The sequence below is a fragment of the Fundulus heteroclitus genome, chromosome 12 (assembly GCF_011125445.2).
Source record: "Fundulus heteroclitus isolate FHET01 chromosome 12, MU-UCD_Fhet_4.1, whole genome shotgun sequence".
NCBI classification, from domain to species: Eukaryota; Metazoa; Chordata; class Actinopteri; order Cyprinodontiformes; family Fundulidae; genus Fundulus; species Fundulus heteroclitus.
In genome coordinates, this window is record NC_046372.1 from 13,827,709 (window position 1) to 13,854,195 (window position 26,487).

General features: G+C 38.0%; 1 protein-coding gene across 3 annotated transcripts; it reads left to right on the top strand.

The window, feature by feature from the left end:
- Window positions 1-659: 659 nt before the first annotated feature.
- mthfd2l (methylenetetrahydrofolate dehydrogenase (NADP+ dependent) 2 like) lies at window positions 660-25,903 on the top strand. Of its 3 annotated transcripts, XM_012865657.3 has the most exons (8): window positions 660-826; window positions 2,373-2,557; window positions 3,571-3,693; window positions 4,746-4,898; window positions 8,564-8,671; window positions 20,308-20,400; window positions 25,173-25,298; window positions 25,429-25,903. In XM_012865657.3, exons 1-8 carry the CDS (start codon window positions 684-686, stop codon window positions 25,542-25,544), a joined length of 1,047 nt encoding a protein of 348 aa, XP_012721111.3. In that variant the 5' UTR covers window positions 660-683; the 3' UTR covers window positions 25,545-25,903. The 3 variants fall into 3 exon arrangements, with proteins under 3 accessions (XP_012721111.3, XP_035999903.1, XP_035999902.1); XM_036144010.1 differs by lacking the exon at window positions 660-826 and having other exon boundaries at window positions 2,518-2,571; XM_036144009.1 differs by lacking the exons at window positions 660-826; window positions 2,373-2,557 and adding an exon at window positions 2,583-2,603.
- Window positions 25,904-26,487: the final 584 nt, after the last annotated feature.

Consider the following 26,487-nt stretch of genomic DNA (forward strand, 5'->3'; position numbering starts at 1 on the left):
TTTTAATGCAGTGGCCCCAAGGTTTTGTTCGGAAACCACACTTTGGACTATTAAACAGTAAATTGTGGTTCTTGGGATGTTTTATAGGTAGGCCTCTTGAATTTAAAGTTTAAAAAAAAGGGTTGCAATCATGAATGCAGCAAGTGACAAAGCGGCTGTGGCGAACTCATGAAATAATTACTAAAACAACTAAAACATAAAAGTGTTTGTTTATACTTGGTCTCATTTGAATGCAAAATTTTAAATCGTTCTTCTACTTCTCATTACTATTCTTATTATTTTACTCTTCAGCCAACAATATTTGCCGTTAAAAGTATCTAAATCATTACCACGCAAGTATATGCTGGCTTCAAGTAATGTAATGTAATGCCTTACAGGAACAAATCACTGCTGCATTACTTTGTCTAATCACTGAAAATGACTTTTTGTATGTTCTGACTTCAGCTATTCTTTTTTTAAATGATATATTATATTTGATATATGCGTCTTTAGATATTTATGTATATGTTTACTTGATGGGCGAACGTGCAAACCTTTGCTCCAACTCCAAACCAAAAACATAGAGCTGCATGTAGAACATCATGTTTCCCATGATAAACTACCCTCTACCCAACCCTTTCTTGTGCACGCACGCACGCATGCACGCACGCACAAACACACGTCCGACGCACACACGCACAAATATGGCGGCATCCGTTTCACCTCTACGCTCCTCCTTCAGGATTTGCTCACCGTTAACCGCGCACTATCAACGCTGCCGTGCCAAACTGCGGACGCACAGAAGGAACGAGAATCAAAGCAGGCCTCTGTATCACTCTGTGAGAAGGTACACGGTGTCGCATTTTAATTACTGTCGATTTTTTCTTGTTGAAATATACGGAACGAACGGATGGAGAGCGGCGTTCGAGTACCGGTGGAAGCAGTGCGCGAGTACTATACGTCACGTGTAACAGGATTGGAACTGATGGCTGTTTATGTAGTAACCGCTAGAGGGCGCACGGTGAGCGACCGCTAAACGAGATGGAAGAGGGAGTCAGTTTATTAAAAAGCGTTTACAAACGTACCAGAATCATGTAGTTTAGCACATTTACGTCGGGTATGGTAACTTAGAGAAATTACTCTGTGACGTTCCTGAAGGACGGGATATTACACCGTTTATAAAAGTCATCGGTGCTGCAGTCATTAGCTAGCTTCCGTTTAAACACCGCCTACTACTGTAATGTGCGTGCCAAAAATTAGAGACTGACGTTGACGTTTATTCTTTAATCCTATTGGTTACCGTGGCGTAACTAGGTAGCGTTGTGCTGAAATAAAATTGTCACAACGTAATATTCCCTAACTCAACTGTAGCTTTCCTGTGCTTGAAATTAAACCAATTTCAACATTTTGTAACAGAGTCGAACACAAAGCATTTAGAGTTTAAATGTAATTCACGATTAAATGGACGAAGTTTGCAATAAAATAAATAAATAACAAAGAATAAATAATAAGGGACACATAGATAATATTGAACTTTTTATTACTAAAACATATAAAAATTTAGTAATTTATAAATTATGCTAATATTAATAATGATAAAAAGGATTATATTGATTCTAAACTTTCATGTAATCCCAATTTCTACAAAGGTATGGCCTTTCAGAATGGAAACATTTTTGGAAGGATTGTATTATATATATATATATATATATATATATATATATATATATATATATATATATATATATATATATACACACACACACACACACACACACACACACACACACACACACACACACTTGTTAACAATTTTCAATCAAGAATTTAAACTTTAAATGCAAAACAAACCCCTGAAACTCCTTCGATTTGAAACAAAATAAACATATCAAAGTTCACAAACTGCTTTGATAGAGTTTAATGAACGTTTAGCTGATGCCCTGGTGTGTCTAGTTTACCAATACATTTTGTAAATAGTGAAAATATTATTAGTAAACAGAACTAGTATCAACTGGTATTATAGGTTTAAACACTGTATATTATTTATATATTTTATAAGGTAAAGGTAATCTGGGTCAGGCATATAAAGAGCTGTATTTTTATTTGTTACACATTTTATTGAACTGATTCTTTCATAGTCCTTTAGTAGAAATTGTTGTTTCCATCTTGAAAATCTTTCATGTACTCTCTAAAAAGACACCAAAACAAAGACAAACTACCGAGAAAAATAAGAAACTCACAGACACAAAGTTTTTAGCCTAAATATGTAATTTTTTTTGGTTGACCGATTTATTCTAGTTGGTTCTCAAAAATAAATAGTTTATTAACATTTTTAACACATTTTGTCTGCTTATAGATGAATTCTTTCTTTTCTTTACCATAAACTTCTCTAGGCATGCTGCTGTGGTGATTTCAGGAACAGAGTTGGCTCGTCAGATTCACAGAGAAATTCAGCGTGATGTGGAAGAGCTAGTTGCACATGGCAACATGAGACCACACCTTGGCGTAATCCTAGTTGGAGACGACCCGGCCAGTCATACCTATGTTAAGAACAAGACCCGGGCGGCCACCATCCTGGGTCAGATATAAGCAGTGTGTGTCTTTCTCAACGCTGTTCGCAATGTGTACGGTGCAGTCATACACATGCATCTCATTAAGTTAGAATGCCGTCAAAGTGATTGTCACATATTATATAGATTTATTACACACAGAGTGATATATATCACTTTTCTTTGGCAGGTTAAAATAATAAAAAAGATCAATAAAAAGGGGATCTTTATTTTGCAAACGGTATATTATGGTCATGTTATTGCTTACAAAATCATGTTGTAGACTACTGCTCTGACAGTCAATGTCAATGGCACCCTCCACAATGATGGTAAGCCACAGAGGGTCATTGCTAGAGAAGCGGCCTATCCAGGGTGTATTATCCAAGCATGATATTGGAAATTTGAGTAGGAGGAAAAAGCCCATTCAAGACAATAACAAATTATGCCTGTAGTCAGTGCTTCAAGACCCACCACACGCATATCTATCTGGGACATTGGCTGAAACTGTCGTATTCCTTGTGTTACCAGAGACAAAGACAGAAGTGTCCTACCTGGGCTAAAAAAGGACCTCTTTTAGGATTAAAATTTTATTTGGAAATCAAGTTGGGGCAGATGATCAGCTCTATGCAGTGCTGGATTGATGCAGTAATTCACACAAAAGGAGCATTAAATGCATATAGTGTACAGTGTGTTGACATGCACTTCCCAAAAAACCAAAAGGATTTCGTAAAATAAATTGGGGGGGGGTTTATTAGTGTCAAGTCATCATCAAAATGACCCGAAATGAATGCTTGATGCACACCTCTGTGTTTGTAATGAATTACTGAAACAATTTAACCTTTGAGTGATATTCTGGTCCATTGAGACACACCTGTATCCTAACTTCATGCTTTCCATATTTTTTAGTTCTATGTGAACATACAAATTAATATAGGTTTATTTCCTTGCAATACTTAGAATTATTTGAGATCACTAGCACATTACTTTTATGTTTCAAAGTGTAATGTATATTGCTCAGAGCATGATATTTCTCATTCTCCAGGTATTTCCAGTGACACAGTGGTTCGACCCAGCTCAGTGTCCCAGGAAGAGCTGCTGGAGCTGATCGATAAGATGAACCGTGATTGGAGGGTCAGCGGCCTCTTAGTGCAGCTGCCACTTCCAGGTACGCAGAGAGAGGACTGAAAATAAATGTTCTTGTCACAATGAGTGCAGCTTGTGTTGTACTGCTGTGTATTAGATTTGTGAACCCCGATAAAGACTGTACTGAACTGTACTGCAGCTTGTGTTGAAGAAATGGGAAAAATATATGTATTAATTTTGAATGTGGAGCTGGTTTATTGGGGTTGTATGCAAAACTACTCAGACTGACTTTTAATTTAGAGGATTTTACAAAGACATAGACGAAGGGTGTAAAAGTCTTTCAAAAGTTTAGAAATAGCTTTGTTAATAAACTATTGAAAAATGTCAGAAAAATGTATGTCAGAAGTGACGATGCTGAAACTTAATATTAAATAGCAGTGGCATCTGTACCCGCAGGCTCTACAGCACTTATCAATAAGAGTAAAAGAAATAAGCGCATGGGCTCAACAAGTCCAAAATTTGCTACATCATTCATAAATTTTAGTTGGAATTTCAGAGTACTCCACACAATAGCTACAGGCTTGCTATTTGAAGAGCTATCTCCGTGTGTACATAGTATATCTGGTGCAAAAACAGTGTTGATCAAAACTGGGCCTACAAACCCGATACAACTATTCTGTGTTAAAAAATGTTATACTAACAGAAAAATCCCTGCTTCATGATTTTTTTATTCTTTGTTTGCCTTATATTTTGAATGAGCACAGGTTCTAGAAAAACACATGATTTTCACATTCCTTAAGATCTCATTTTATTACTTAAGATAAAGTGATAACTCGCATTTTTACATTTTAACAGCAATCTAAGTTTTTACTGTTTTATAATGCTGCAATAAACTGGTAAACATTAGGTATTACATACTAAATTGTTGTTTGTGCTGGTGGCAATTCTAGTTTCTGTTTATTTCAGACACATTGGTCCTGTTTGTAAAATAAACCAACAAAAAACAAAAAAGCAAAACAAGACTTATAAAAATAAAATGATCCAAAAATCTAAGTCATCATATCATTTAAAAACAATACATATTTAGGCTTAATGTAACCATAGCTAATGCTCTCTGGCCGTTCCCTTCCTCAGATCACATCAATGAGCGAGCTGTGTGTAATGCCATCGCTCCAGAGAAGGATGTGGATGGTTTCCATATTGTGAATATTGGAAAGTTGTGCCTGGACCAGAGATCTATGGTACCTGCAACGCCGGCAGCAGTCTGGGAAATGATCAAAAGAGCAGGTAAACCAACAGGTCCCAAATCACATGTGCATGTCTAGTCTTTCATTAACCTATATTCGCTCTGAATAAAAATCCTCTAGAGGGCAGTAAAGATCTGTTAGTATTGAAGGCACCACTTCGTAGGAGTAGTGTTTAAGTCAGGGGTCTGCAACCTGTGGCTCCAGAGCCGCATGTGGCTCCTTACACCTTCAGTTTTGGCTCTTAAAAACTTAGACCAAAAATGCTGGGAGAAAAAAATTGGTCAATGTTTCTGAATTTAAAATTGCTAGCTGTAATGTACATTTAGTTCTGCAATATATGCATAACATTTCCAGAAAGAAAGAAATTGTGTGTAGAATATTTTACTTTTTTTCAATAGGTTGCAAACGACGTGCTCTTTTTTATCATTTTGATGCCATTTGCTATAAAAATCAAGTGTCCAACTGAAGAAAATGTATTAAACCTAAACATAAAAATACTGTTGGTATATATATATATATATATATATATATATATATATATATATATATATATATATATATATATATATATATATATATATATATATATATATAATATTTTTTTAATTTTTTTTTTACTAATTTCTTCTTGTGTTGAGTCTAGTAAATGCTGTCATTTTTATTCAACGTTACTGGTCCATTGTAGGATTGGCAAGAATGTTTTAAGTTAATATTTGCTGAACCAACCTGTAGAATTAAAGTGTATTTTTCAAACAGATATAATATTTGTAACATTATTTTGAGCAAAAGTAACATGTCATAGTGTAATGCTTTTCATAGAAAGGTGTGGTTCTCCAATTTGAGCCTATAGCTCTCATTTAGGGTGTATTCACACCAGGAAAGTCCTTTGGTTCAGTTGTTTGGTACAGACCAAAAGTCTACTTTATTGTTTTAGTTTGTGGTTTGCTTTCACATGGTACTTTATGCAAGTGAACTGTAACTTGTAAACAAAGCCACATGCGTGACAATCGTTGCTCCCATTGGACAGAAATGAATACGGCGGGACGTAGCACCGACCTGGAAATGGAGGAAAACTATTATGGAAATCCTCTGTGCAGCACCTCTGTTTTGCATATCTGCGCTGTTTTTACAGCTGCTAAATCAGTGTGTCAAAAGCAGCTCATTCAACGCAGGTTTCAAGACATTTTACTTACTAATATTGGAATGGCGTCAGACAATGGGTACTGCAAGCCGAAGGAGTCCCACAGCGTGCTGGCAGGATCATTGCTAAGCAATAGTATCATTTCCTTACAACGTTCACCGCTATGGTGGCTTGTCCAAAGACACGTATGTTTTCTGTAGTTGGGTCGGATCAAAGCTGTTTCGTAGAAACAAACCACACCAGAGTCTGTTTGGAATCAGACCTAGACCCACTGAAAATGTGGGTCTCGGTCTGATTGTTCGGTCCAACGTTCGCTTAAGTGTATTCACACCTGTACAAAAGTCCAGACCAAGGGGAGAAAAAATTCTGGTCCATTTAGAGCGGATTCAATGTGGTAGGTGTGAATACACCTTTACTAATAAAGTATTGGGTAAAGAAGTTTGATCACAATTTTAGATTTAAAGTCTCACGTCTCTTTCTTAGCTTGTAAAAACACAATCGCTAATAACGAAAAAAAAAATAAAATAGTGATGAAATTCCTTCCTGATCAAACCTGGAGAAGAATGTTGGTGTTTGTTGCCAAGAAAAGTAAACTTGGCTGCTGATCAGTTAAGTTCAGTTCAGGTAACTGTTGCTGCATAAAAGGTTACTGACGGGAGGTAAAAACATGGCGTAGGATGCAAGTTTTTCCGGTGGTATGGTTTCTGCTGCAAGAAATCAATGACAAAGACATAAATAGATTGCAAGAAAACACCTTAAATATGCTAAAGTCTTTCTTAATACATTGTTTTCATTGCTATTTTTTTGTAATAACAGTGTATGACAATAATAAATTAGACATATTGACTTAATTAACAATCAGTGATTTTGTTTTTATCCCAAATACCCTGCTTAAAGAGCTCTGCACTCCTAATTTGAATGATATGTATGTTTCGGGTTGTTGATTAAGAGAACAAGTTGCTTTTTAATGTGATTAGGAATGCAATAACTAATCAACGTAATTGATCACATGAATTAAAATAATGTGTCGAGATCAACATTTGAAGTGAACATACATTTTATGGGTAACTCATTGTTATTTTTCAAACAGTTTAACAAAAGTTACAACGTTTTTTCTTCAAATACCTGTGGGTAAGGAGAGTTCCTTGGCTTTAGTCTGGTCTTGCTTGTATCTCTGGGTGTTTCTCCTTTTGCATTTAACAGTCAGGTTCGGTTTCAGTGCTTGGTTATTACGAAACAAACAAGGCAGACAAAACGTCTGCTTCAGTGACAAATTAGCCAGGGTCATAAAAGTGTGTCAACGTTTTCAAAGGCTGAAGTGCTCTAAAGTATGGAAGTGATTCAAGTTAGACTGCTATAAATGGAGGGTTTGTGCGCTTTGAAAGGTTTTGTTGCACGTCACAGCAGCTTAACATTATGACCACTCTAAGGTGGATTGATTAACACTGATGATCAATTTATCAACACACCTGTTGGGCATACTGAAAAGTATATTGCATGCAATGAACTTTTGAAGGAAATTTTGTTGTTTCCAGAAAGTCATTATTAGCAGTTGGATTGAGTTGATTGGGTGTTTCAAAGGGCAAGAGTTCCCTAGAGTGAGCTATTATACCCCATCTGACAGCAATTCTATCAGGTTTTCTGTAGGAAATGAATGTGTAAATCATTGTAGATCCACAGGTAAAAAGGGTTTTGCCTATTTGTCATATTAAAAGATGGTCATTCTGTTTGCTAATTAGCTTTAATTTAATATAACTCTTAAATGATAAAAATAATAAACAAACTCTTTCTGGTCTAGCAATATAAGAACAGGATTTTGGTCAGTTGTTCTTTGAAAACACTTGCTGTATTTAGCCAATTTTGATAAATGTATTCAAAGCACATTTTAGTGCACCAAAGTCTGCATTTTAGTAATCAAATGTCATGCATCCTATTTTTTATGAAATTAAAGAGAATGTGAAAAGTGTGGTTATTAAAAAGAGGAATACTTTATGTTGTACTTAATATTTTCAAAGTAAGACTTTAACTTTTCTGTAATAATTGTTGCCCCAATAATAATAATAATAATAAAAATCTATCTGCATCAGCCACAAGTGCTTGTGGATCACATTGCTCTTGAAATGCGGTTGGGGGGGGGCACCCAAAATCAGTACAAGGGCCACATATGGCCCCCGGGCCTCACTTTGGGCATGCCTGCATTAGACTATAAAGCCGCAGGTAACCTCAGAAGATAGAGCAAAGAAGTTTGAACATTAATTTCTGGGAATTAAATTACATTTGTGATAGAAAAGTAATGTTGACTGATTCACAAGGCAGAGCCTCCAAAAAACAATCCACCCCCACCCCACATCCAACGGATAAAGCCCATACATTTTTTTGGCTTTGTTATGGACTTTTATAGTGCTTAATATTAACAGGAGTCAATGCTGCACTACAGTCCATGGTCTGTGTTATAGTTTCAGCCTAAGCACAATGTTTCAAAATGGACAAAGTTACAGGATTTTTTATCATTTGTCAGAAAAAAATTGTTTCATGTTTTCTTTCATGGGAATGTGTTTATGCAGGAATTGAGACTGTGGGAAAGAATGTCCTCGTTGCTGGTCGATCTAAAAATGTTGGAATGCCCATTGCTATGTTGCTGCATACCGATCGCAACCATGAACGCCCTGGAGGTAAGTCAGGTTATTTGCATGTATTGGTTTTATTGTCTGTGCCTTTAATCCAAGCTTGTCAGTAAGATGATTAGCATCATTTTAGAAAATGCAAATTGCACCACCCTGGGTTTCCCTGTGGGGATGCCGATGCTTTGAGCTTTTGTCAGGATATGAATGTTCACTCCAATGACTCCTCGCCTTTTTCGAAGAAAAAACAAAATGCTGATGCATGTCTTGGTGGATAAAAAGAAGGGAGTGTGAAAGCCTTTAGCAGGGTGAAACCTTTGGCACTGTGCACCACTGAGAGACGGATCCAGTCCTTATATGGGTGCAGGAAGGAAGAATTGGATTTCAAAAGGTGCTGTCTGTTTGGATTAAGCAACCAGATTTACTTTAACTGTCAAAGTTCAGCAGTAGGACAGGATAAGCAGACCCAAGGTGCAAATTACAAGCCAAGCAGTGTAATTAGAGGCATGCCATAGTGACTGTGACTGTTGTATTCCTTTAGGGAATTGCAAAAAAGTTGTGTAAAGGGCTTTACATTTCTTTACATGTCTCTAACAAATAAAATACACCCTCTCTGTGGCAGTTTCAACCACTTTAAATCATACATTCTTTAACTAATTTCCCCGTTCAGTTTCCAGAAATCTGTTGAGAGGAAGAAACCAGTAGAGAAACAAGTATCCTACCAGTTTGACCAGTTTTTGAACTGTTTTGGGAGCTAGTGTTGTTTTTCTCACATGGATTCTACCCATTAAACCAACAGTAGTTTAAACACTATGTAAATGGGTTTCTGGGTAATTTTTGTCCTGGTCTCATTTAATTAAAGAGTAACTCACCCCCTATGTAAAAGCAAAATCCCACTCCCAGACAAATTTGAATGATTGCATCAAAAGTGGACTTGGATACGCAGGAATGGGAGGGGGGTGACGCAGCCACAAGCTTGATTGGCCATAATGAATCCTGCAGAGTGAGCAGAGTTATGCTGGTAGTTACGCCACGGTCCGGTCTTTTGACGTGGAAGATTTTTCACCCCCCTCGTCCCTGGAAGTCGAGGGAAACTTTGTTGAGTCTGGCGGAGTTGAGCATTTTCAGTTTGAGCTGCTGGCTGAAGGTGCTGACTGAGCAATGCCCGAAGGTGACTCTACCAAGGCAGCGGAGGACAGGATTGGTCCAGTTATAGTATATTATATTTATTTCCCGTTTTGTAATCCAGGCGGGATCACCGGCAGCTTTGCTGATCATGACTCATGTGTAATGTGGACACTAACCATGGTTGATCTTCTCTTTGCTCTGACTGCAGCATGCAGGTTCCAATAGGAGGGAAGGCAGAGAGAGAAGTTCACAGCAACTGTGGTGAAGGTAGTTCTAGGATGGACAGTAGACATTTTGTGGCCTCAGCGGTGTCAGCCTCCTGTTCGAGCCGATACAGGGAGACTGATCTGGGGCTACCGCTCTCTGTCTGCTGGCTGGCTGTTGAAGCTGCAGAGTGCAAATATCCAATTTCCAACCTAATGCTAACTTCCCCGCAGTCTCACAGCAGCCCCTTCCTGGCAGGACACTAACGGCAGAACAATTGGTTGCTTTCACGTAAACGTACAAATAACACATGAAAAGTGTAAGGGTATATTTATTTCTAGTTGCTTTTTTGAAGAAAAAAAGTTGCTAGAAGGTTTAATAAGTGCTCGCTATAGAGAAAAAAGATGCAGGAAGGTGTGTTTTGTTTTCTCAAGACGGAGCTGCTTTTATACCCCACAGCATCAGCACTACCGAAGTCACAGTCTCCGAATTACGTCAGAGCAACTGAAAGCAATGTTAATTCGAAATTCAATGCAACACCACCGTTTAACCCTAGGAGGGCGCCACACTGACGATTTTAGACACAAAAGCAAGATTTAAACAAATATGCACAAGTTTTTCAACATAATGACCAGGATATATAGACAGTACGAACAGACAACCATGTTAACAGTTTATTGGCAAAAAAAGTTGATTTGGGTGTGAGTTACCCTTTAACTTAAACATACAAAGAAGATGTTGATAGCACCTGTCACAGACCGGCTCATAGCCCATGACAAAGATGAGGGGAGACGGGGTTTAAGCCTAAAAGAGTAATTTATTGTAACCAACATAAACATACAAACAACCATAACCAAGATGAAATGCAGACATGGAAGAGTGCTGAGGGCATGCAGTGAATGGGTGAATGAGAATCTGTATGTAAATATGACCAAGCTTTCAATAAAGGACTCAACTGGAGCAAAAGACAAATGGTTACCTGTAGGAGAGCAGGGGAGAGAGAGACAGGTTAGTAGAGCAGTGTTTAACCAGTATGTCCAAGTGGCTCCAATTAACTAAGGCCCTGCTTCTGCTTGCTGGGACAGTTCCCTCTGCTGGACAGAGGAGGCCGGGACACACCTCTCATTTGTTTTATTTCTTTTTACTTTGATAGGCACACCTTGCTTGTAAAAGATCAGACCCTGTTTAGCTTTCAAAACTGTCTTAATTCTTTGTGGTATAAAATCAAAAAAGTGTCCAAAACATTTCTCAGAAATTTTGATCCACATTGCCACAATCACTTCAGGCTGTTGATGCAGACTTGTTAGCTACACAAGTATGTGCAAACCTGTTGTGCAATTACACATTGTTTTAAAGTTACTTATTGTTTAATAAATAACTCTGTCTGTTAGGTACTGTCCGGTGAATATCAGCTCAATAGCTGATATCAGGACAATAGTTGAAAGGAATGATTCGACTTCAGCTTAGACTTAGACAACTTTATTTGTCATTTTGTATGCACAGAGTGCGTACAGAGTGCGTACAGACTGCTGAAGCCACAATACGCACTCTGTGCGTATTGTGGCTTCAGCAGTTCAACAGTCTGATGGCATGTGTGCAAGTGTGCAATATACGAGTGTGGTACAGAGTCCATTTGTGGCTTCAGCAGTTCAGCAGTCTGAAGCATATGTGCAAATGTGTAAATGTGCACATATGCGAATGTGGTACAGAGTCCATTTTGGGGCCTCAGCAGTTCAGAGTCCCTTTTGTGGCTTCAGTAGTTCCAGCAGTTCATCAGTCTGATGGCAACAGGGAAAAAGCTTTTGCAGAACCTGGTAGACCTGCAGCGGATGCTGCGGAACCTTTTCCCAGAAGGCAGTAGGGAGAACAGTCCATGGTGGGGGTCCCCGATGATGTTACGGGCTCGGGACACACAGCGCTGTGATGAGATGTCCTTGATGGAGGGAAGAGGAGCCCCGATGATCCCTTCTGCTGTCCTCACTACTCTCCTCACGTTCTTCCAGTCGGAGGCACTGCAGCCTCCACACCACACAGAGAGACCGCTGGTCAGAATGCTCTCTATAGTGCTTCTGTAGAAGGTCGTGAGGATGGGCAGGGGCAGGTGGGCTCTTCTCATCCTCCACAGGAAGTACAGTCGTTTCTGTGCCTTCTTCACAAGTCACCCCCAGGAACTTGGTGCTGCTGACCACCTCCACAGCTGAGTTGTTGATGAGCAGTGGAGCGTGGTGGGGCCGGTTCTTTCTGAAGTCGACGATGATCTCCTTCGTCTTCTCCACGTTCAGGATCAGGCTGTTGTCTCTGCACCAGCCCACCAGTTGAAAGGAATGATTCGAGCACTGGCAATCTCTTAACAGCAAACTCTGTTCACATATAGAATAAATGAGTGATAACTTCTCTTCAAGTTCAAGAATTTATTAACAGAAATAAAATGAACATCCAGAGAACATCACTATAGAATGCTGTTTATCTGAATTAACACTATATTTCAATCAACAAATCCTCTCTACAAGGTTAGTGAAACTTAACTAAAACTACTAAGCAAAATGAAAATAAAAATATGCTAAGGAACTATGTGCACATAAAAGAAACAAAAGAGAAAATAAAGTGGTTGATCATCATCATCGGCATCATCAGAAGAATTCAGTGAATCCTGGTTCACCAAAGTTCAACGTGAAGACGTGGAATGGAGTTAAATTACCTTAACTAATTTAGAACAACATTTGGTATGTGTTTCAACCCATTCACAATGCAAATTCTGAGTTAAACAAAGCATTATTTGATGAAATAACATTTTAAAGAAGAATTTTCTCAGTAATTATCAGCAAACTTCTAGAACGTTTGATTTTATTAATGCGATTATACCTCCAGGAGGCTAATCTAAAGTCATACAAAACACCTTTAAATCGACATTAATATTCCATATTAATGCGGCAATAACGCTCATAGCACTATTGAACGATGGTGGAGCGAAACGAAACAAACCTTACTGCACGACTACGAATTGTAGTCGTGCATCCGGGAAGAGCGGAAGTTATCCAGGAGCTAATAGCATTAGGCTAGCGGACATTCGCCTCTAATTTAAAAATCTTCGGCTTTATTCTGGTCGTAATGAGCGGAACGGATAACACAAACGATATCACATCAATGTATGAAACCCTTGTGGATTTAACATTTGTTAAATCCACAAACACTGTGAAAACGCATTAAGTAAACTTCCAAATAACCCATTTAACTTTTCGGATTTATTTCTCTGCCAAATCTGTCGGCGCCTCTGTGTGAGTTTGGTTCACTTTGGGCATCCAAGGGGAAGCAGTACTCCAAGGAAACATTGGTTATTTCAGCAGCGGGCATTGGTTCTCTGAGCTAGCCGAAACGTGGTCGGAGCAGGCCGCGGGTCGTAGTCGAGTCCCCGGCACGCAGGCGATTTCAGTCCAGATTTTGCTCTCAGCTTGGGAAAATAAATTCTGCGCTGGCTGCTCTAGCTCCATCTGGAGTCCGTTTCCTGCAACAGCTGAGGAAGCAAAACAAAGCTGGTTCGTCATAGGGATTCTTTCACTCTGGTGTCTAGCAAAAGCGAGACTGCAGACTTAGCTTTGGTTCGGCCGTCAGGTCCGATGCCAATCAGGTCCTCCCCTCCGCAGAGGACAACGAGAATTTCCCCCTTTGTTGCTCCATTGAAGCGACGGCAAATGAGTCTCACAGAAAGAACATTTTACTCAGCTTGTGAGCCTTTGAGCCCCATGTGATACCCGCATAGCTGGCTGGTCCCCCAGGACGGACTCTCTCCTTCAGAGTCCCAGGCCAGAAGGAGGAAAAAAGAGTGAGGAGAAGTCTGGCTTCATAGCAGGCCTCCCTGCTGTGAGAGGCTGTCTCTGTGTGGATGTGTGAAATTCCTTTGCTTACAACCTATTTTGATTTCTCCTTGGTTTACATGTTGTTCCCAATTCAATCAGATTTTTGTCCATGGCTAGATGGCAAAACACCACATTCCAAAGCTTTGGAATTAAAGTTCAGTAAGTGCATTGCCATTTCCAGAAGAATTCAGACTTATATCAGGGTGCATTGTCATGTTGGAAGGAGCCACCAGAAGACTGATCCACTGTGGTTATAAAGTGAGTGACATAGTCTGAAACAATACTTTGGTAGCTTGTTGGGTTTAGCTGAGGTCTAGTGAGTACTAAGACATCCAAAGGGTGCCAATAATATAATCACACACCCTAATACAACCACTATCGTCCTGAACATTTGACACAAGGCAGAAATTATCCATATCTTCATGTTGTTTAAGTGAAATCTCATCGAAAGAGTAGACATTATTCCAATCTTTTATTTTCCCGTGTTGTTCAACTCACTGACCGGAGTGGCACCCGGTTTTGGTCGTCTGCTGCCGTAGCTCTTCCACAACAAGGTTTGATGGGTTGTATGCGTTCAGTTTCTGCCATGACATTGGGGGTATTTGCCATTTGGTGTCAACAAGCAGTTCGATGTTATACCTTCTTCCGTTCTACATGTTGCCACCCAGATTACCTTAATAGACCTTAATCAGTGCTTTGATAATTAAGTAGTTTCACTTAACACCCACTGTATCCACAATAAATGAGGAAAGATCTAGTTTTTGTCATTTGTCAGTTGCATGACAATTTATCGGTGTGTTATTGGAAACGGGTATCTAGTAACAGAATCTCTGTGAGAACTTGTTTATGTGGTTCAGCCCTTTTTTCAGTTGAAATGATGTGTGAAATTCCATTGGTACAACGAGCTGCTGGTTTCTCTACATCCTTACAGTCAGGCGCAACCCCTACAATTAGTGTAGGCGGACTGAAGGTAACCCCTATGAATTAGTTTATCTATTTATATGGCAGCAAAAGTCATTAGTTAGTAACTCTGCATCTTGTGTAATAAATTTATATACAGTAGGCATACCAACAGCTTAGACGCATTAGCCAGTGATCCTGATGTTGTTTTGTCTCTATAAATCTTGTGTTTTGAACATTTACTCACCCTCCATACTGTGTGACTCCCTAACAATATACAAGAACCAATATGGGAGACTGAGCAAGCAGCTCTTTGCTATATTTAAACACGACAGCCTTCATCTGCAGGCATACACATTTTTTCTCTGTTGACATTAAAGCCTTTATTGGATTCAACAGAAAGTCAGAAGAACAAGAATTAAATTCTGGACTCTAAAAGTGCCCTTGGGGAAGACACTGAACTCTAATTGGCCTCCAACTCTTCTGTCAGTTTAGGTGTGTATGGTAGAGAACCTGCTCTGTAGGTTTGTAAAGAAGGCAAACATTAAGGCCTCAGCTGCACTAATCCTAATATTATTAAATAGATACTTTTCTCTTAATTTGCTAAAATTATATGAACTACACAATGCAAATTAACACCATTCTGAGCACGCTAAATGGACTCCTGAATCTGTTGTAACTTTTTTTTTTATTATCTCCTTTTCACTACAACTGTGTGCTTACAAATGTCAAACTTCAAAAGTATTTCTACAAAATGCCTTCAGGATGTAGAAAATGAAAGGTGCAAATCAAAACAGTTCCAAGAAGTGGCTGAATGTGGGTTATAGGTTAAAGGTATTTTCTAGGTAGGGAAATAATACCTTTGTACACACTAACATGTAGGATCCATTAGGAACGGGCAGTAATCTATCATTTATCATATAGTGTGCTGTTTGATTTATTTCTTTTATTCTATGAAACCATTTATATTCAGTGTGATATTATTTCAAAATATGGCAATTTTCTTGTCTACTATTTGAGAGTATAGCAGTAATGTAATTGTTGGAAAGTATTCTGTATGTGTGTTTTATTTAAAAGATTTTAGCATTATTTGGGTCTAAACGGGTCTAACTGGGTATACAATGTCAGCTTTAGACCAGAGAGCCCATTTTTTATTACTTTTTAATCTTCACTTAGATCAAGATCACCAAAATTCTGTGATAAAGTAAAATATCCCCCATCCCCATTCAAAGGTACATGTACCATATCGTCATATTTTAATAAATCCACTTATGTATGCAAATAACAATTTAACCGTGAAGCAGCTTTGATTTAGCTGTACTGCTGATAGTTTTACTTCTTGTATGAGTGGGTGTGCCATCTTGGGGGTAAGAGATACTTTTTATAAAGTACATTTATAACATGAACAAGATTAATGGCCATATATTGTATTGTATTGTATATTACAATTTTAACTCTTTAACCATGTAGACTTCATTATAGTTATATACATTTCCCTGACCTAAACTGAGAATTATGTGAAAAAGAACAAAAAAATAATATCTAGAACAAACCATTCAAGAAAGCAGACCAAGCTTGCCAAAAACTCCTGATGTTACCTTTGGAATGCCAAACTTAGACCTCAGTGCTTTGCACAATGGCCACACAAGTTGAAAGTAGTGATAGCAAAGTTTGGAGGTCCAGTTTGAAGATAATTATTCATCCAGTGTGGAGAAGGAAGTCAAATCAAATGTCTGAGAGAAGTAGCTACGAGACCTAAATACCACCACAACCAGAAGTGGCGAAGTTTGTGTGCGCAAACAAGGAATTTGACTTTAGTTCCAATTTCCTCTCAATTAAGACATTTTATATATACATATTAAAATATTTTTTTAAAACATGTAAATACAGCATTTTTTACAAAAGAGTAAGAAAAGATTGAATGGGTACAGATTATCATGATTGAAGTTTTGGCATTTCTTTTCTATTTGTTTTTCTCTGTTGTTTATCCTCTCAGGTGGTAGCCATTTTAGTTCATTAGCTCCCCGCTGTTTCTGCCTTGCCTTTCTCTACACTTCCCTCTGTATGTATCCTCCTTATTTTTCTCCGCTCATTGCTGGTTTCTTCCATTGTGATAGCCTGGGGAAAGAAACTGTCTTTGTTGCAAATAGCACTTTGTAGCGCCGGCCTGAAGATTAGAGTCTGAAGAGTTTGTGTCCAGGATGGAATGGGTCCGCAGAGCTTTTAGCTGCCCTTTTCCCCACACTAGACATGTACAAGTCCTGGATAGAAGGAAGGTCAGCCCTAATCATTCACACAACGGGACAGGTCCATTGTTTGAACCTGTCCCGTTTTGTGGATGAGCCAAACCACACAGTGATGGACTGTACTTCTTAAGTTGCCTCAGGATGTACAGCCTCTGCTGGGCACTTCTTCTAAACAATCATATTAGTGCCTATGTGTGAGGACCATCTCAGGCCCAGAGAAAGGATGATTCACAGCATATACAGTGTTGTTCAGGGTAGTGAGAAGAGATAATACCACTGTTTGAGTGGGATAGGCTTTAGGTGATTCTGACCACACCATTGCACTAGCCGATCCACCTCCTGTCTTTATGCAGACTTGTCATTGTCCTGGCTCACACCAATGTTGGTGTCAATGCTGATGGTTCTTGTGTGAAAGTAGATGCTTTCCAGATGATACCAGTCAGGAAACTGGTGATGGAGGCGTGAGTGAGCTGGGTTGGTGTTGCTGAAGTCTACAAGCAGGATCCTGGCCCTGGATTGTCATGGTATTGCACGATGAAGTGCAGTAACAGGTTGACTGCATCATCTGCCCACCTGTTTGCCCAGTAAGCCAACTTTTGAGGGTCCAGAAGGAGGCCTGTAATGTCCTCTAGAGGCTGCAACGTCATTCTCTCAAAGGATTTCATAATCACCGATGTCAAGGGAGCAGACCTGTCGTCGTTTAAGCCAGTGATTGTGCGTTTCCCCTACTGCTGTAAGCCTCTTTCTCAGTCCCACGTGGCTTCCTCAAATTTGACTTAGCCATGGTTTATTGTTGTTAGCGCTGGACAATATAGAAAAAAAGCATTTAGATAAAATAGAAAACACATTAATCAATACCAATAATTATCAAAGAATTGAAAAGATATATTTTAAGTGCAGTTCTGACCATTTTATGCTGTTGCTTAGTTACCTATTTTTAGATAAACAACACACAAACACTGAATTCTAACTCAACCCTTTATTCAACCAACTTTTTACCGCTACTGAAAGTTTTTAAAAAGGAAAAAAGAACTTTGCAGGGACGGAGCTTGGTGACGGAGCGTTCCTGGGTTTGCATTTGGGATTGGTTGGCAGAAAATAATGACTGTTGTATTAACCTTCATACATGATACGCAAGACTGCTATTTTATTGAACTTTTTATTGACCATTTTTTTCTATCGCATCACAAATCTATCTACAATATATATTGTTATTGAATTATTGTCCGGCCCTGGTTGCTGTACTTGCAAAAAGTCTTGGTCTTCACACACACATCCTCACACAAACTGGTTTCACAAGCTTGTTGAGTGGCTGAAAAGTTAAAAAAGCAGGTCTGTAACATCAGCTTTGACTCATCAGTCTATCCTCCAACCGTCCTACCCACAAGCTTAGATGTTTTTAATTTCTGTCTAATAGGCTAGAGTGAGATGAAGGAATCCCTATGAAAACAAGAGCTCTGTGGTAATCCTAGTCTGCCTATAGTACACCATAGTGTTTAGTAACCGCTGACATAAACTGTTATCCAAAACAATTAAATACTGGCAGCATTCAAGTAGATTAAGGATTTTTAACACTGATGCAGTCAAGCTTCAGGACTCTCATCTCGCCAAACACGTGTGTCTTCAAAGTAGCCTTCTTTATACTAGCGAGCCAGGCGTTGATTATGCATGTCTAATGTTTTTAACACTTTGTCCATCAATATTTTACTCGTGAGGGTTTAAGTGCACTAATTGTGGTCGGACATGGTACTAGAAACATCATTGGTCTAACTGCCATTAGTTTTCAACAATGTGTGGTTATGCTCCAACAAGACATGCCCAAGCAAATGGTATGCATGTTTCGGTGGGAAGGAAAGTGCTAATTATAATCTATTATAATCTGCCGTTTGCATCTGGTTCAGGGGAAAAAAAAAACTCATTACAGCTGAAGCTAGTTCACATGGGAAAAGGCACAGGAGTAGTGTTTCCTGAGAGTAACTAAAAACAATTAACAGACATCAGCAGACTTTTGTAATGACACACGACATAAAATGCAAACACCATATTAAAAACTGCACATCTAACACTTGATGGCCTTTAGTGGTTTAGACATACCTTAGTTTTACTGCCAGAGACGATACATTTGTTGGACTATCAAAACAAGTTCTTAAAGCACAATCACTGAGCATAGTTTTAATAGTATTCATTTTCAGCTAACCATACTAATAGTGTATGACTACTGTGTTATCACTAAAGCCTGTAAAAATGTAATCCCTGCTACATAAGTTCAGTATCATCAACAATTTCTCAAAGGTGAAGGAAAACAAAACTTTTGTGTCAGAGGCATAGAACTGCACTGCATAGAATGCACCTCATAGACAATTTGGCAGCTCACCAAGCTTTTCTAATCCCTCGTGGTCTAAGATGTCAACCCCTAGATGCTTAAACATTTATCATACACGCTTACATACGTCAGTGGTAAGGTCTAAACTGTACGACTTTTAGATTTGTTTTGTCATCTTCACTGACAAACAACTGACAAACAACAAATTTGCATATGTCCGACAATTTAGCCGTAACGTTATTCCAACCATGTAAATCATTTTAAATATTTATCTATTCGTGGTTTATATTTGCTAAATCTGATGCATAGCTGGTGCACGCTGGTGCGTTTTGTCTCCTCAGCTCCTACCAGGTCACAAAAGTAAGTCAAATTCCTAGAGTGTGACTGTACAAACTGATTTATCACAACAATGCGTGCTCTCAGTATCAGACAGTTTCATCCGACCCGGATGTCTGATGTGCTGGGACTTGTCATGCCTTACATCATATTCTTTATCTTCTCAGAAAGTTTCTGTGTGATACTTTGATCTGCTTCCTCGCCTCTATGCTTTACGGTGACGACAGTGCACATTGTGGTTCGTCATTAGGGCTTCAGACTATAGTGAAGAAACTGGCACTGACCGACTTACACACAACTCTGTAATATTTAAAATGTGGAAATTTCATATAAGGAGAGCATTGTAAGTTTAAGAAATATATGTATTGTATGTCATTTGTCGCAAATTAATATGTTTGCTTCTACAATAAAATATACTTTTGCTGAAATTTAAATCTGTAGAATAAGTCATTTTGTGCCTCTGATCATGCTTTTACTATTTCTTACTTCAAGGTAATGACTTCTGTTCCCATTTTCAGTGTGATGGTCTTAAACATTATTATCTTACTTATATTAAGGATAAGGAGTTTTCACTCCCACATTCATGAACTCAAACTTACAAAAAAAAAAAAGCAATGCAAAGCAACAATTATCCACAACAGAGAAAAAATGGTTCATTTATGTTGGTTATTCATCCTAAATGGTTTTGCCTATCAGGTGATGCCACAGTGACCATCGCTCACAGATGTACACCGAGGGATCAGCTGAAAGAGCTAACTGTCCTGGCGGACATCATCATTGCAGCAGCAGGTAATTAGACAACTAGTGACACACTCATCTGTGGAAGATGGGTTTCTGATACATGCACTGTTATGATTGTTTCATACCTAAGCTGATTTGATCTTTTTATTATCACGTTTCCATAATTCATCAAAAATACTGACCCAAACAGAATTCAGTTTATATGCTCTGTTTAGGTAATTTGGTATAAAATGTTGTTGATGAATATAAAATGGTAGTATGTTGGAAGCAAATGGTAATAGATGGAATTAAGGTAACATTGAGACTTTTTAACATATTGTGACGATTCAAATGGTTTTGGATCAAAAGCTTTCACTCTAGATCAACTGTAACTTCCACAAATAGGTTAGCCTTTAAATGTCATGGATTCAATTCAATTACATTTTATTTATATAGCGCCAATTCATGAAACATGTCATCTCGAGGCACTTTACAAGGTCAAAATCAATCATATTATACAGATTGGTCAAAAATTTCCTATATATGGGAACCAGTTGATTGCTTCAAAGTCCCGACAAGCAGCATTCACTCCTGGAGAAGCCTAGAGCCACAGGGAGAGTCGTCTGCATTGTCCATGGCTTTGCAGCAATCCCTCATACTGAGCAAGCATGAAGCGACAGTGGAAAGAAAAACCACTACTGTTTAGCTACTTTAGGGATAAATTATTTGGTTTTGACGGAACCAAGCACCCTGTTTTTTTTCACATCATAAGGCAAAACCTCCAGCAGAACCGGGCTCGAACAGTCATCTGCCTCGACCGACTTGGGGTTAAAGAACACAGAGCAGAGACACAACAAGACAGACAAAAAAAGCACAGAACCACATTCTGTTATATCACGTATCTTTATAACGTTGTCTCAGCTCATGCAACAGCTAACACCCAACACATTGCTCAGAATGGGTGGTTCTCTTTAAAAAGCGTGAACTCATCAAATTCCATTCCTGTTCTGACAGATTTGTTATTCTTTCTAAATTATTCTGTTTTCAATATACTTTCCAATGAGGTGTAGAATGTATTACCTGCATTTGCAATAATCATCTTGCCTGTAATTTGAATGAATGCACATTTTTATCTAAATATCTTGCCTTTGAACATGGTCAGTAAAGTTATGCTTTACCCCAATGAATGTTACATTTAACCAGTAATGTTTTGATTTATCAGTGTTGTTGTAGACATTGGATAAAATAGGAATAGACAGCATCGCATTTTTCTGTAGGTATATTTGTAAAGGGGCAATTGATATGTAATCCTCACCTGATGTCAGTAACAACCCATTTTGTGTGGTAAATGACTTAAGAAATATCTTTATTTATAGAAATGGTGATGCATTGAATACTTATCTTACTCACTGTAAATGTTTTAAATTTGTGAATTATAATGTTGAATTCGTTTAAGTTTTTAGAAGTTTGTTGCTGTACTTCATTTGTTTTGATTAGTTTGCTCCATTAGTAGCACTAAATGTTTGGAATACAATTCCTGTTTATTTGACGCGAATAGAGTCATTACACACCTTAAACATTAAAACTGCAGCCTTCTGTGCATTTATTTTTATTTTTTTGGAACTTTATGTGATGAAACAAAGTAATGCGTAAATGTTCAGTAGAAAGAAAATTCTATATTTTTTTCATGCTTTGTTACAAAAAGAAAAGAAAAGTGTGGTATATATTTGTTTCCAATAGTATAATGATCATGTTATACTTAATTGTCCATTATTTAATTTAATTTAAATTATTTAATTTAATTAGAAAATAAATTGTAAATTAATTTGTCCACAGAGTCCACCTGTGTCTAATTTAACCCGAGTTAAAGGTTTGTTAGAGGAAAAAAGTGTCATGAGGACCAGGGAACACAGCACATGGGTCAGTAACAAAGGTGTAGACAGGAGTAAAGCAGGGAAAGTTATTTAAGCATTACCCAAGTTTTGAACATTTCGTACAGCACTGTTAATTTATTCAGCTAAAAAAAACAACCTGCAAATGCTACAAAGAAATCCACCCAAACTGACAAGCCGTGCATTAATCCGTGGTACAGCCCAGAGATCCATTTTAAGTCTGGAGGAGCTGCAGCAACTCTCAACTGGGGGAGACGGAAAACTAACATTGCACATCACCCTGAACTTCCTCCTGTGGTATCCAGCTATAGGGACCCCTTTCTCTCGCATCGAGCTGGTTTCTTTCAGACTGCAAAACACTCGAGATGGGAGAGGAAATTCACCTTCCAGCAGGACAACGACTCTAAACCAGGGATTTGCAACATTTACAATCCTAAATAAAACTTGTTTTGAGACCCTACTGTTTCAAGCCCTTCTGTAAAAGGGCAATTTGTAATTCTTAATATTTACTACAGAAAACTGTTTGCCATTTTTGAAGACCCATCTAAATTTATTTCTATTTTTAGGTGTTACAATTAAGAAAAAACACAAAACATTTGTTAAAAAAATCAAATGGATACTTTGATATTGTGGAAAATTATGAAAAGAAACACACAACTTCTAGCCTAATGACAAGAAAACTAGAACCAAAAGATATTACTGGTACTTTAGTGTCATTCTGTTGTGGAAATTCGATGCATTTATTCTATAAAAAAGTAAAACTGCCAAAACCTGTGTTTGTTATGTCTATGTTTAAACACACTGATTCTTTATCATCTTTAGCCAAGGTTAATATGAGCCATTGTGGAAGGTCCAAAGAGAAACGTGTTGCTGCGAAGCCGCAGGCTGCAGACCGTTGCTCTAATAATAAAGGCAGACCTACAATGCAACAGTTTAGACTATACACATTCTAAATAAAATAAATATACATTCGTTGCTGTAATGTGAGGAAATGACAAGGTGTTGCACTTTACTGACTTTTTTTTAAAGAGTCAGATTAGGTCACTTTCACTTAGACAAGCCTCCAATTGGAGCAGAAGGTTTGTTTAGTTCATTGTGTTTATGTTTTATCAATGAAATGTGTTATGTGAATAAACTTAAGTTACAAAAATGCATCAGGTGAATTATAAATGCAGTTTGAAAAGCAACTTTTTAAAAATGTGTTTTCATCTTTTTTAACTGAAACTTTTGTGCAACCAAACATTTTTATTTGTTGATAGTACTTTCGGAGGAAAACGCATTTACTGTATTTGCTCTCTTTTATTTTTCTTCTATGGAAATGGGTCTAAGTTGTAACCTGCTTAATGTTTTCTGAATTTCTATGCAAGTGTTGCAAGCGGGAGAGATTGTGAAAAAGGCTTACCAGCCCTTACTTGAAGAGATCTTGTTCTAGTTTGCACTGTCAATGTACACATTTCCGGATTTCTCTGCCTTGTTACTGGTTTGGAGTTACTCTCCTTTTTCAGAGGAATAAAGTGGTCTAATAAGTTTGGAATGTGAAACCGTTAATCATTGGGATCCCTTTAGTAATGCATTGTTGCTGAGGTGTTCTAGGCTACACCTCTGTGGGTGTTAAAGGATGTTTTCATCTTGTGAAAAATGTGAACCGTTCAGCTCATGTTATGTTAGTAAAATATAGAATTTCTATTTATTCATAATTAAGTAAATATTTATCTTTTTTAATGTTACTCAGTAAATGTATCTGCATTTCTGAAGATCATTTTTTAAGTTGCTCAGAGAGTATTGGAACTTTCTTTGGTACATCCCTTTTTAACATCTCCGGGGTGTGAATAGTAATGCCACTCAGTTCACCTTCTTTTTCAGTTATTTTTCCTCTCAATGGGGAGTGTTGTGCACAGGAAAAGAACTGTAAGAAGTTAGCTAAGGTTGCTAACTTATTTGCTGCTTTAGATTTGGGAATTCAGCCCAAAGCTATTTCACAGTTTTAAAGAAATCGAGACAGTATTTGATCATCTTTAGCTCATAGTCTGAAATGCTAATGGTGCGTTCACACCGAACGCGATTCCTGCAAAAATACCACCTGAATCGCCCGATCGCATCGCGGGCCGCTCCTGACCGCGGTTTTTGCACAGGGCTAAAACATGATGGAAGAACATGCCTGAATCAACACTATAATGCATCACTAGACACAAATTGATATTCTTCTCTCTTTCTTCTTTGTCCTGAGAATAAAATATTATAAAAGACCTGAGGAGAAGGTTGAATAATTGAGGACAGAGGACTCTAGATGATCTAGAGATGTTTGTGGCACAGGGATTTTTTTATATATATATATATATAAAAAAAAGAAAAATAAAACAAACCTGGTTGGATGTTTAGAAAAATGAAATAATCCAATAAAATTTTATTTTAAGACTATTTTCACATCTTTAGCCAGGTGGAAGATGGTGTATATTTTTAGTTAATGAAGAGTGACACTTAAATGCATGGCTCTAAAGAACGCCACAAGCGGAAACATGTTGGTCAGCAAATTATGTTGTTTCCTAGTGCTTTAGGCCTTGCTTGAATCATCACAAGATGTTTGACCCTCTCCATACAGCTTGGAAGTCAGGGACCTTGTGCCAGAATATTTTGTAACTTTAGTAAATTCTGCTGCTATGTTTCAAAATGGAAAGATAGCCTAAACGGAATGTGCATTATGCTTTAGTTAACAGTTAAACACCCTACAATCCTGTCTGAATTTGCTATTACTGCCACATGTCTAACCTAATACCACATGACCAACCCCCCTCCTTTCCCCTCCCAAAAGATGTAAATAAAATATAGTTATTAATATCAGCCCAGTTTTACGCATCAGACGGATGCCATAAACAATGCCGATGTTAATGCTGATATATAGCGCTTCCCTAGTTCTCCGGTGCAATGTGATAATGTTGTTTTCTGCCCTAGGTGTTCCTGGCCTGATCACAGCAGACATGGTGAAAGAGGGTGCAGCAGTTATTGACGTTGGCATAAATCGCATCCTAGACCGGAACACAGGGAAAGTCCGCCTCATCGGGGATGTGGATTATGAGGGTAAAACAAATAATACAATTTACCAGGATTGCCTCAGAAGAAGCATCCAAATACCTTTATGTGAGCAGCATTTCTTGGTAAACAAAGGGCATTGCTTAACACCATATCGTGTTTCTGATTTTTCTTCTAGGAGTGAAGGAGAAAGCAGCTTTCATAACACCTGTTCCTGGTGGTGTGGGTCCAATGACTGTTGCCATGCTAATGAAAAACACTGTGACTGCTGCCAGAAATGCACTCATGCATTAAAACCAGCATACACCCTTCATTTTAAACAGCGTTACGCAGAGGAAAGAGCATACGAACGTGCAACAACCTGCATACATTTCAATACACCCTCAAATGCAAACTCTTCTGCTGAACATCCAACACACTTTTATTTCAACATTTATGACCTCAAGTGTTCATACCTGCCTGGAAACCTACTTGATATGTACCGCTTATATCCTTATTTATTATTTGTTTATTTATTTATTTATTTAATGCACATTTTGCTTTTTTACATGTATTTTTTCTACTGCAGTGTTTTGACTGAATATGCTTAAAACTAACTGGAACAAAGTCATAATAAAAGTTAGTTAATGTCAGGGCGACAGTGCCCAGGTTTATTTTTGCATTACTAGTTTTTATTTTCCATATACATTTTTATTGTATTCATAGGACACTTGTCTAAATGTGAACTTTATGGACCGGATTAGCCGACGTTTTATCTTCTGGGTAAAAAAGATTATTGGTCATGCAGAACCAGCGAAAGAAAGCATCCTAAAAAAATAAAATTATGTTCAATATAATAAAAGGATGGGGAAAAAATATGAAAAAACACCAACTTGTTATAGCAGCTTAAATTTCATAGAAACAAAAGTATTTGGAAGACTGCACCTCCATACCAAATACACAACATGAAGAAAAAAACATCAACAGTTATAAATCTAGCTAGCTGTCATGTTATAAATCTATAGAGCTGGGAAAGGAAAACATTAGACTGTCCAAGAATAGCAATAAAAATAAAAATATTATGATGACCTGGTGAAGTAAGCTGGGGAAAAAAGTGGGTGCGTTGTCAGCGTGGATTGTATGCGAGAGAGAGGCGAAATGACAAGCGACCAACGGCAGATGTTTAACGCATAAAATGTGTCTTGTTAGCGTTTGGTGTGAACGTTCGGACCCTAAGAGCATCTGCAGTTTCAACAAC

What these genes read in the sequence shown, in the direction of transcription:
- mthfd2l (XM_012865657.3), top strand. Translation starts at nt 684, where the DNA reads ATGGCGGCATCCGTTTCACCTCTACGCTCCTCCTTCAGGATTTGCTCA. An exon ending in CATCATCATTGCAGCAGCAG is followed by an intron (nt 20,401 to 25,172) that starts GTAATTAGACAA and finishes TTTCTGCCCTAG; the next exon opens with GTGTTCCTGGCCTGATCACA. An exon ending in CGGGGATGTGGATTATGAGG is followed by an intron (nt 25,299 to 25,428) that starts GTAAAACAAATA and finishes TTTTTCTTCTAG; the next exon opens with GAGTGAAGGAGAAAGCAGCT.